General features: G+C 35.9%; 1 protein-coding gene across 1 annotated transcript in view; it reads right to left on the bottom strand.

Moving 5' to 3' along the window:
* Positions 1–11,824: 11,824 nt before the first annotated feature.
* The window catches only part of LOC107098216 (MAGUK p55 subfamily member 4-like), a 24,407-nt gene continuing 23,634 nt past the window's right edge, over positions 11,825–12,597 (bottom strand). The window contains exons 19-20 of the mRNA XM_015395743.1: positions 12,268–12,402; positions 11,825–12,105 (exon numbers count right to left, since the gene is read on the bottom strand). Coding sequence (XP_015251229.1) covers positions 11,920–12,105; positions 12,268–12,402 — 321 coding nt within the window. The 3' untranslated portion in view covers positions 11,825–11,919. The remainder of the gene's footprint in view (positions 12,106–12,267; positions 12,403–12,597) is intronic.

Here is a 12,597-nt window from a genome sequence, read left to right as displayed (position 1 = left end):
CTTAAGGTATTTTAGAAGACAAACATTTTATTTTATTCAAAAAATCCATTAACAATTTAATCGGTTCACTTCAACCAATTTATACCAAAGGAAATAAGTCAAATTTCAAGCCTTACAAAACAGAAATATCCTCTATTGGCCTTCAGTTGGGAAATTTAGGTGTATTAGCAGCAAAGTGAAAAGCAAATGGAAGCTGATACACAAGTAAAACATGTTGAAATAAGATCTGTATAGAAAGGTAATATTTTAAACACAAAAAAGTTGATCATTTATTTACAGTGAAATTAATTAATTTTTAGGATTGTGTTCTTTGTTTTTTAGCCTAATCGGTAACATTTAGTCACTCAAACTAACAAGCAGATTAAAACTCTGTAGGAGTTGATGACTTGGAGTTAGAGTTCAGACAAAAGACAATTAAAAACATAGAAGATGGCTCTAAAACAAAGGGTAAAGCGACTGTGATCATCAACCACAGAACCACATTTTTCATCTTCTTGTTTCTACTAATAGTGGGAATTTCACAGCTGACAGCAGCAAGGCACTGCTGACACAAAAATCAGTTTTTTCCTTAATACACAGCTTTAGTTGAAATCAGGTGTAATGTTGGTTAGAACATGAGCCTTAAGTCTGAAGATGGAAGGATGATCGTATGGATCAACTTTCTATTCCAGTTCTGATCCTCTTTTGTTTCAGTTCCTGTTTGTAAACCACCAATGTCTATGCTGTTTTATATTAAAGGGGTTAGAATGCATGCAGTAAATGTTCACATTTTGCTCTCACAGTAAATACGGCGAACAACAAGACTCACAACAAGAAATCAGTACCTTTGGTCAGTAGTCTAGATGTAAAAAAAAAAAAAGAAATGGGATGGTAGAATATATATATATATATTTTTGGAAGCATACATAGCCTAATAAATATAGTCCATTACCCTAAAGCAATATGCGTGGTATGGTTGTTACAAGTCAGGTAACCGGTCATTGACCTTGACCAAGGCACCTTACAGTAGAACTGCAGTCAGTCCCTGGACTGGCATGGCTATCACTGCCTCTACATAGTTAGGGCTTTATTGTAAGCTTTATTGTAATGGTAGGACACTTCTTTTAATTGATTTATTTTGGTCAGGCTTCTCATAAGCCCACAGCCCGCCAAATGTTGAAAGGGCAATATTTATTGCCATTATTGTTAATATATAGTAGAAATTTTAGACATTCAGTAATAAAATGTCACAAGGGATGGTCATTTAAGAAGGGCATGACTTTAAAAGGGGGGATGCCATCCTCCCTCATTCACCCTCAACTTGAGTACTGCCTATGGTAGGTAGTCTGCTTTAGTATCATGAAAGCTGTAAATAAAAAAAAATAAAGAAAGCCTAGAAAGCAGTTTTGAGGCAAGAAATTGCTAATATTGATAAAGCTGGTACATTTTTGCTGACAGTCTGTTTTGTTTTTTTGGCTCAATCTGAAAAAACTCGAAGAGAAAAGACAATTAGGAGGAATTTATTGATACAATTACTTTGTCTTTGGCGCTCAGACCTCGGCAGGAAACATAGCACTTAATTTTGATAGATATGCATGAACAGGAGCAAAGAATAGGGCTGTTTCCCCCCAGGCATGAAACTGGTGGTGGAGTGGAGATAGATGAAGCTGATCAGTCTGTAGACTGCTGGTTGCTGAGCTTTATGGGGAGTTCTAGTGGACTGCGTAAGCTGATACTAGAGCTTCACTCATGGACCTGGAAGATGGAAGTCCAGTTTGATAACACAGGTTGAGGGAACCTGTCCATGATGAGCAAGCATGAAGCGACAGTGGAGAGGAAAAACTTCCCGTTTGAAAGAAACCTCTGGCAGAACCAGGCTCAACATGGCGGTCTTCTGCCGGACCGGTTAAAGGAATATAGTAAGAGTCCGAGAGGAATGATACTGATGAAGCTTTAGCTACGACGTTGGAAGAGGGGCTGCAGGTGGGTTGAACCAGGATCATCTGAATGAAGTCACAGTGCATCTGCCACCTGCGCAGAGGAGCAGACCAGTGCGTATCGGAGGCCTTTTAAGATGAACTTTGGATGCCGATTGGCTTTCATGGAGGCATGGTTCAAAGCTGATTGGCTGTGTCGCAGGTGGATGTAGGAGAGCAATCAGTTCCTTCAGTTAAACTTTGCATGTGCTCCATTAAAGAATCCTGGTGTTGTTTGATATAAAGATTTTTCGTATTTCAAATTATTTTAGTCTAGATTTCCTTGGCTTTGGTAAATTTGGTGTTGAGTTAAAAAATAAAAAGACTTATTTCACTTTGAAATAAGAGTAAGAATTTGTTTTGAAAAAAAAGTTAAAAGTGTGCTGCATTGTGTGATGAAGGCATGCCAATGTTTTTTATAGTTTACAAAAAGTAACTGAAATATAGCTAAAGGATGTGTTAATAATTTTTTAACAATAATAAAAAAGGCATTAGTAATACAAACACTGGAAAAGATTGTTAAAACCACATTACTACTACTACATTACTATTACTAATTTACATTTTTCTGTCTGCACCGTTTCATTCATGCTATAAAACTACATTACTTCAGGTTTCATGATTTAAGAAAGCGTGGTGAATAATCATCCCATTCTTTTGCAACCTTTTCCTTCTACATGTGGATGTATCATTTGACACACATGATGTAACACTGACCGTTACACCTCTATTTTTTATTTTAAATGCAGATTTTAAGTTTTGAGTTTTTCAGTTAACTAAAGAAAAATGTATTGCTTCCTTAAACAGATTTCTCTTCCTTCTTTCACTTAAATAGGTAATATAAAAAAGGACATTTTTCACAGGATAAAATCAATGGTTGCTGACTAATTTCTTAACTTTGGCTGTTTTCATTTGATTTTTCTCCTTTTTAAAAGGAGAAAAATAGATTAAAAGGTGTTTGTGCTTGAATGTAAATTGGCCATTTCTGGTCAGCAGTTCTTTTCTTTGAGAAACTTAGGAAACCGTCCAGAGTGTTTTTCTAATAGATTGTCTTTAGTTATTAAGTTAAACCACGTCTTTCTTTTAAGTGATTGGATTATTGAAGCAGATAATCCTTACTGTAAGTCACATGCCCATTTGAGGTTGTCAGAAATTTCTGGTTCCCTTATTTGTTCCTACTCCATGTTGCCTTATTTCTCAATTTATTCACACATTTGAGGAAACCTTATTGTCATTAATGCTTACTCATTACATGGTATAGAAAAATGTTTTTTTTTCGTGGTAGAGAGGTAACCCTGAAGCATTTTAAAAACAAGGAAGTGTAATTAAGACCACAGCAAGCATCAATGCCAAGCAGATGAGTCAGATACAGTATGCACGAGTATTGCAAAGGGTCCAACTAAACGTGCTGATCTTGAAATGCAGACATGCAAAGCACATGTCTATTGTGCAAACGGCAAATGAGGTGGATAAATCCAGTATGCAATTGGGTTCTGGTGCTTTACCAAACTCAACAGTCTTATAACTTTTGAGAAAAAGCTGTTCCTCAGTCTGTTTTTTAAGGTACTTGTCTGTCCTGCCTGAGTGGAGGGAAACCAATGTTGTATTTGCTTGATAGGTAAAGCTGCAGGATGAAGAAGGCTGTTCTCTGCTTTAATGCTGCCCCTATGCTTCAGTTACAGTGATTAGAGATCCTATCTTTGCTTGGTCTCTGGTTCAAACCTGCAAAGAGCTTGAAATGTGAAATCTCAGACAGCTTGTCTCTGTGGCTGCCTGCTTCAGACATACTTAACAGTTTAATCCACATTTACAGAGAAAATACCAAACTGCCATTAAATGTTAGCACAGATTTTGGGAGCAGGAAAGAGGATTTACAGCTAATTACACAATCTTTGCCTGTGGGTCATTATGAGGAACCTGCAATGATGGCCTCCTTTGGGGATTAAAAAGGTTTATTGATCAGCAGTCTGAGAACCAGTCTGATTATTTGAGTCATTCATATTATCAAATTATATAATGGCTGCAACGGAATTGAATAAGTGACTGACTAAGCTTATTGCTCTTCGGAGGTTTTAGTTCTGTGAAAATAACTACTGTGATGACTAATTTTAAAAGCAGAAAATATGAAGTCCTCCTGGTTTTTATATCTTCAGTCTACCTGCTTAAATGTATCAGGTTGCAGATAAATATATACAGTATACCTGTAGGGTACCATCAGCATAACAGCAAACACTTTCCCTTTAACTGATAATTCTAACATGCCGGTACTTTTTTAAAGTTATCTTAAAATGTTCCAAACGTTTGACTTCCCATCCAGAAAGCTTTCTCAATTCAAAATGTCAGGAATAGCGTTGAGTTCGAGGTTTTATACAGTAGCCCAACAAAGCCTTGTTTCTCTTTTGTAAGCATGTAAATTGAAACAGAGGAAGGGGTCCACCCATTTGGAATGGGGGTCGTTTGGCTTCTTTTGTTAGCCTGCAATGCCCCAAAGGAACCCAACAAACGAAGCCAAAAAAAACCCCATCCCAAGAGGGTGGAGTCCTTCGTCCGTTTCAATTTTCCTGACATTCTGAATTGAGAAAGCTTCCTGGATGGGAAGCAAAACGTCTTCAAACTTGGAAACAAAGTCCAGTAGATTATTTTTAATTTTCATTTTTAGAATGATTATGACCTGCATGACTGAGAATCTTCACCAGCTTATCTTAAAATGAATATGCTTAAGCTATGAACCCTGTGGTAGACCACACCACAGATGTAATGTGTGTGTGTGTCAGACTGATCAATAATATGAGCAAATTAAAACAGTCAGACAAATATGATCTCATCCATCCTAGAGACTAAGGCTCTGTGTTGTCAGTGATATGATGACACGTTACATCCAGACCTGGTTATTTATGGATTAAGAACTTTAATAGATTTATTTAAAACAAGCTCAACAAAATACAGACAAACTTTGGTCCCAAACTTCAAATACAAGAACAAATACATTCAGCACCTTTAAACTGATCTTCAGCGATGTTTGTACTGGAGATTATGCTCATACAGTTGATCCAGTAGGGATGTTGTCATTTTAAATATTTAGCTGCATTAAATTAGCAGATAACACTGTATTCATGACACATCATTTGATGAAGCTGGAAGAGCTGAATCTTGGTCTTGTTTTGAAATGTCACATTGGATTGTTAGGATTTGCAGGTGGCTAATCCAAATCCAGGGCAGGCCCACGGGTTTGTCATTTCTGTGAATCCTGCGCTTGAGGTGAGGTTGCTTGCTGAAATATAGATATTCATGACAGATCATCAGTTAACATCAATGCTTCCTATTAAGGTATAAATGAGACACTAGGCTTAGTCAGGAAAAGTCAGATTAACAGCCGATGGTGGAAAATAAATGGTTCACCTGTCAGGAGGTCGTAGAGGTTGCAGTAGTTGACCCCATCTTTAGCAAAGCTGGTAAAGTTTTGTGAAAGGGACTGAGCCTGGTAAAACAACACATAAATAACAATGATTTAAAACATTTAATTACTAACCTTAAGACAAGTGCTTTTTTAAAAGCATGTGATGTACTTATAGGTTTTAGATGTTTTGTGTAAACCCTATAACACTAAATAAATCACTTTTGGTTTACATCTCACAGATAATCCCACCTGTTACAGCTCTTTAGAGGCAAATGTAGTATTTCTGTCAATGAGACCTCTACATCTTAAATCCTACAATGCAAAATATGCTTTTCCGATTTCTGCATAGATTTACATATTTAACTTGCTAATTTTGTAATGATTCTTATTCTGACCTTATGTCCTCTATTGGAGGATTTAGACACTACAGGCTGAAAATGTTGTTGAAGGAAGGAAGGAAGGAAGGAAGGAAGGAAGGAAGGAAGGAAGGATGTAGAGGAGAAAGGAATGTAGTAAAAAGTAGATGGAACAAAAAGAGGAAAGGAAAGGAAAGAAGGAAGGAAGGAAAGAAAGAATGAAGGAAGGCTGTAGAGGAGAATGGAAGGTAGTAAAATGTAGATTAACCAAAGGAAGGCAGAAAGAAAGGAAGGAAGGATGGATGTAGAGTGAAAGGAAGGTAGGAAAAAATACATTAACCAAAGGAGGAAAGGAAGGAAGGAAGGAAGGAAGTAGCTATTTTTGATTTAAAGAAAGAAAAATAAACATATCAAAGATTAAATGTTTTGTTAAAAGCTGCAGGGAAAAGGCATCAATCTATTGTTATCACTACTCTAAGTAATGCCTGAGAAAACTGTCAGAGCTTAACAAAGCTGTTTTTAATCTAACAAGAAGAGAGGAATTTCTTACAGAAACATGACAACCGCTGCCCATCGTGCCAGGACTAAGAACAAAGGTGATGTTCTCAGCCTGTAGCCCATCTGGAGAGGTGTGATTGGCATTGATGAGCACAGGAAGGGTTGACACCAGCTGGAAAAGAAAACATGTCTGGTTGAGTGATATAAATACAATTGAGTTTAAAAATAATGCTGACATGAGAAAAGCTTTTACCTCATAATGGCATTTATCACAACCATTCGCAGGACTGAAGGCTTCGATTTGCTTAATTAGTGTGGCACTGATTTTAGCACAAGGCATTTCAAAGAGCCTAGAAAAAAAAGTTATTTTAAATTGAGTGGCATCTGATCTTTTCTCTGTAAGTGAAAAATGCACCCTACTTACCAAAGAGAATTGCAGAAAGCATTGTAAGAAACAGGGATTGCACTCATGGAGCCAATCACTCCTGCGATGAGAGCAGAAACCAGCAGCACAGTCTTCATGGTTACAAACTGACAGGATAGCTTCTTCTGTGAGGCACCAAGACTGTTAATGGTTTGTTACGTATCTATCGATCCTTGAGCTTTATATAGGGGTTCGTCATGTGGGAAACCAAACAGGCCTGAAATTGATTACCTCACAGATGTGACGTGCCATATTAGTTATCTCTTGATCACGGGGTCCAGCATTAACAAGAAAATACCCCTTTGTTTGCTCAGCATGACTATAACAAGCAGTTTTTGTCCTCCCTTTTCTCTTTCTCTTTGGACACTTGAGTACAGGAAAAAACATTTTCTAAAAAAGAAGAAGGTGGAACCTATAACTTTATACTTATTTTATTTTTTAGAGTTATTCCATTCGGACTGTAGGGAAAAAGTGCCTCTCTGTTTTTGTTATTCCTGAATTTAAAGAATAGATATAACTTACTTTAGATGGTTTAAAAAAATGCTTTTTTGTGTGTGTTTTAAAAGCATTTAGCAAACATTTCTCCAAATAAATCTTTTTTTTTTGTTGCTTTGTTTGTCGTTGGTGTTAAATGATCAATCCAGTTGAAGGTGCTTTACTTTCTTGGGAATCAATTAAGCATCAAGCTAAACTTTGTTGTAGTGTTACACTTTTACACATATGGTTTGCAATCAAGAATAATTAACCTTAAGTTCAATAACTGTGATAAAATGTATCCATTTATATTATATTTCACTTTCCTCTCATTTCTAAAAGCATAGTAATAGAAAAAACTGTAATTAATCTTTAATAGACTACGTTAAAAAGCATCCCATCCACATGATTTGTCATTTCCTTATATGCACTAATAAGAAGCATATAAAAAAAAGACATTTTTCTACAGTAGTTGGGGTTAGTGCTGTAGCCCCCTGTTTATCTTGTATCATTTAACTTTGCATTCTTCGGCAATGAGTGTTTACCTGGCATTAAATGATGAAGTAAAATATGGGCTGATTAGTACCCATCAGAATAATACCCACACATTATTAAATATAGTATTTTTTATTATTTATTTTGTGTGATTTAGAAAGAAATATGGCTATATGGTTCTGAATAATAGTATCAACCAGCATTAGGTCGCTATTGTTTGATTATAAGTCTGAACAGATACATGCCTACATAATGGAAATATTACTTGGAAAAGAAAAAATTAGACATCCTTGAAAATATTAAACATCTTTAAGATTATTGTCGGAGTAACTCATTAAAAACGTACCTATTTAGAATAAAAAAAAAAAAAAAAAAGTACGGTTCTGTACAGGATATGAAAATGAAGTATGAAGGCAAAACTAATATATGAACTGGTAAAGAGGTGAACTAATGCAATCTGTGACTCCACCTATTGCTCTTCTGCTTCAAACAGTTCTGATACCTTTTAAAGAGAAAATCTAATAGATGAAGTTCAAATGGAAAGACAATGAGGAAAAAAACATTGCTATATCATTCTGATATAAATATAATATATATATATATATATATATATATATATATATATATATATATATATATATATATACACATACATATAATAGATGTTTTAAAATGTGTTTTCCTAATCATTTGATGTTTTATAAGGATGTCTGAAAATCTCATTTATTAATAATGTCAAAGTATTTTGGTATTCTCTTTTTTCCATATTTTTATGGGACAAATTGTTTAATCTGAAAGGAAAGACAATCTGATTTATAGATCGGGTCCTAAGGTACAAACAAGGAAACATGGTGTATGCTGTTAAATACCAGAAGGACGAGTTCTATATCAGGGAAACAGAGCAGCCACTGGTCTAAAAGATGGCCCAGCAACACAACATCATCAGGCCAAGATTCTGCTGTTTACATCTGCTGGGATGATGTTCTTATAAGAACGAAGGAAGTAAAGGAAGCCATTTTCATGAAGAAAAAGGCCCACTGTTAAATGGAAGTGCATTGATGTCCATTTATTGCCGTCTCCCAATGCAGTAACTGGAAGGATGACTCAGCCATCTGGAATAAAACTCAGTCACCAATGCCTATCATCATCATACTGTCGGTCCTCGTTTGCATGTGAGCAACCAGGTAGGATTGTCACCATTTCCTGGGTTGTCTGCTGTGCAAAGATTCTGGTTTTAGGGCTAAGTTTATCTGTACTGTAACTCTACAGACTAGAGAAGTTTTTGGGAAAAGAAACTGAATATTTTCAACAAAGAAGAGCCCATCTGAAAGTCTTACTCAAGTTTTAAGAAATCCCACCTATAAGTTTTTATTGTTTAATCACCCTTCACTTGAGAACGCGCAATTGTTACAGTTTAAACAGACGAAAATGTGTTATAAATGATCAATACACTGTTAACTTAACGGGACCAAAAAAACAATATTTATAGTCTTTAAATGTTTTTTGATGTTTTTAAAAACAGTTTTTTGGGGATTTAATTCCATTGATTAAAACAAAAAAACTTCACATAGAAGTGAAGTAGCTTGAAAATCAGGCATAACTGTAAATAAAGGTTTGACGCTGGGTCAATAAGTTGTAGAAATACTTTTTAAGGTAAGTTTCAGCTAAAATTAAATATCTTCTGACTGGTTTATTGGTCATTTTTTCCTAGAATAGTCTTAACCTGGTCAGATTGGATGCAGAGTATCTATGCTCAACTAATTCAATGTTTTACCACTGATTCTCGATGGGATTAAATCTTAACTTTATTTAGACCATTTGTACAATTAATTTGCTTTCCTTAACACTATTATATTTCTGTTTTGAACAGATCTTTTAAAGTTAAACCTCTGCTAGATGAGAAGCAACCAATCATGATGCCTCCACCTTCATCTTTCATGGTTTACATGAGGTTTGTGGGACGAGTAAAACTGTCTTTTTCTTTCATTGAAGTGCTGCAGCTCTTCCCTGGGTGTGCCGTTCCATTTTAAGATGTTAGGATAAAACGGAGCCGTATGAGATGATCATAGATTAGGATATCATCTTTAGATGTGACACCCTTTACAACCTCTCTGCATCTCTATCCCTGATTTGACTGTTTTCCTTGTTTTTTTTTAACTATCCTGCTTCTTCACTTATGCTCTTTAACAAATATTTGAGATCTTTACAGAACAGCAGCATTTCCACTGAGTTTAAATAATGCACACGTTAAGCACAACAAACAGAGGATCTGTTTGAGGCCACAGACAAAATCTCCTGGTTGAAGTCATCCATGTCAGCTGACCTTTAGGACACATTATGTGTCGGTTCTTTGGCTCTACTGAATGAACATTTCTATGTCACAGGGGAAGAATGTGTGAAATCTAAAATTAGACATGAGAAACAAAGGCAGGACAGGTCTCAGGACAACAGGGGTATTGTTAGGGATTCTTCACACCTTTTATCTGTGTCACTGAAGGAGTTAAGTCCTGCTCACACTCATATGGGATGTCACAAGCTGCTCCACATCCTATATGCATGACAGTATCTTCAGCTCTTGGTAGTGTGGGGGGATTGACTTAGACATATTCAAAGCCTTGAGTTGCTATGATTTACCAAGGTCCTTTTCTAGTTTATTTTCCCTTTGCTTTCCACGGCAGCTCTTGTACTCAACTGTCCCTGTTAAATTATTGGTTAATGTCAGGCCATCTAATAAATACAGTTCCTTTCAGTATTTCACTCTTAGTTTCCCACAAATGCAAATGATTAAATTCCCTTATTGTTTTGTATAATCTACTGTGCTCTAGCTCTGTATTTTAGTGATTTATATAGAAATTCTGATAGCGTTATTATAGTGGGAAATCTTATCATTCTCTAATCCTTTCTTAGCCTTAAACTTGGATGTTATTTCTTTTGCTTAAAGCCTAAACTTTGTTCAAAAAGTTTTCACCCAGCTTAGCTTCCTGATATCAATTATATTAACCTTTTCTAAACCTTCAACTTGTATGTTATATTCAAGACCAAACAAATGATTAAATATGTACTTCCTTTGGACTCCACAGCCATCTTACAATAAAACTTTTCTGAATACCTTCTCTCCTCTTTAAGTAGGCATTCAATTCAGGATCACAGACAAAGAAAAGTAATGGATGGATGTCCAACTGACACTGAAAATCTGCTTTTATTTAATGAGACAAATAGAAATATGCTGAATACTGATGCATTACATGCATTATGTGTAAGCTTGATGAAAGGTCTTGTCTATCCTTTAGTTCATTTCCCTTTTCTTCTACTTCTTCTCTCCAAACGCACTAATGTATAAATATGCGCATAGCTTTGTCAGTAAGGACTCTAATGAAAAATAAGTCTGTGATATTTTTGAAAGATATAGATGTGTGTGTTTATTTTCCTTTTGGTTTATTTTGATCAGTACATATTGACCTTAAGATGTTTTTGGGCCTATCAATTTCCAGCCAACCCTCGGTAAACAGTAGTAACCCACGGAAACATTTCCTAGAACCACAATTGTCCCCTTAGCTGTAGAGATATTTTAAATACTTAAGATAAACAGGCAAGAAAGTGAAAACTTAATCAAGGTGTGCTTTGGAAATACATTAAGCGTATAAAAAAAAACATACATATACATTTGACTGAGCTATGTATGTGAACTGAAATGGACAAAAAATTAACAAACACTGACTGACCATCACACAGAATCAAGAAGTGGGTCTAGAACTTCTTGAGGACAATGGAAGCAAAAAAAAAAAAAAATAGGAATCCAAATTGTAAAGTAAACAATACAGTTATCCTTCTCGAGAGAGAGAGAGAGATACCTTCTGATAAATGTACATCTTTGCTCAACTACAAAGTGACAGTTTAGTATTCAAGCATTTTATAATTCCCCTAAAATGATTAGATTTCATGACGGTTTGTTTATCGTGGAAATTAATTCTCCATTTTATTTACATTATCAAACATTAAGCAATAGTAGCAATAGCAATGGTAATCAGTCACAATATAACAATTCAACTAAGAATTTAAAAAAGCACATTTTTCAGAATACATTCCTCTTTTTTTAAGTAGGCTTTCAATTCAGGATCACAGACAAAGAAAAGTAACAGATGGATTTCCAGCTGAGACTGAAAATCTGCTTTTATTTAATGAGACAGATAGAAATCTGCTACATACTGAAGCAATACATGCATCATGTGTAAGCTTGACTGAAAGATTATGTCTATCCTTTAGCTAATTTTCCTTGTCTTCTCTTAGAACTCATCAGCAGGGCTCTGCCTTCCTCATGTGCTACTCCTCTGCATGCAGCCAGCACACAGGGATCCATTGAGGCTCGTTCTGCGCCTGCTGGATGATGGAGCAGAGCTGCATGCAAGCGTCCTGTAGGTCATCGTTCACCACAACGCTATCAAAGTACTGTTTGCATTTGGCCTCGATGAGTTGGGACATCTCCTCCAGCTCTAGAAAGTCATCCTCCTGAGTAACAAAAAAAGTAAACATTTGAGATCTTAGTTCCTGCTGTAATCCTGTCATTGGCATTCAGCACATGTGTTTTACGGATTGTAAAGATTTACATTTTTACCAAGTTTACCCAGATAAGTCTCTCTAGAAATAAAAGCAGGTTGCGAGTGCTCTTACTGTGAATGCCCTGTTGACGGCGTAACCAGTGATGATTCTGGCGTTCCTTCGACTTTGTCTTAGACATTCTGGGCCTGGTGCTTTGATGAAAATCACATACGGCTTCAGGGTTCTTGATCGTAAAAAATGGATGCTCTGAGAACCAAAAAAAAAAAGAACAAAACACAAAGGCACTGTTTAACCAATCGCACCTATGAAATGGATGAGCATCATGCTGCACTGTAAAATTTCTAAATTCAAATAATCTATAACTGTCCAGCTTATCTGTTTTATTTGACCTTGTCACAGATCCATCCATCCATCCATCCATCCATCCATCCATCCATCCAT

The sequence above is a fragment of the Cyprinodon variegatus genome, unplaced genomic scaffold, assembly GCF_000732505.1.
Source record: "Cyprinodon variegatus isolate N-32 unplaced genomic scaffold, C_variegatus-1.0 Scaffold757, whole genome shotgun sequence".
NCBI lineage: Eukaryota > Metazoa > Chordata > Actinopteri > Cyprinodontiformes > Cyprinodontidae > Cyprinodon > Cyprinodon variegatus.
This window is presented reverse-complemented; position numbering and strand designations above follow the sequence as displayed.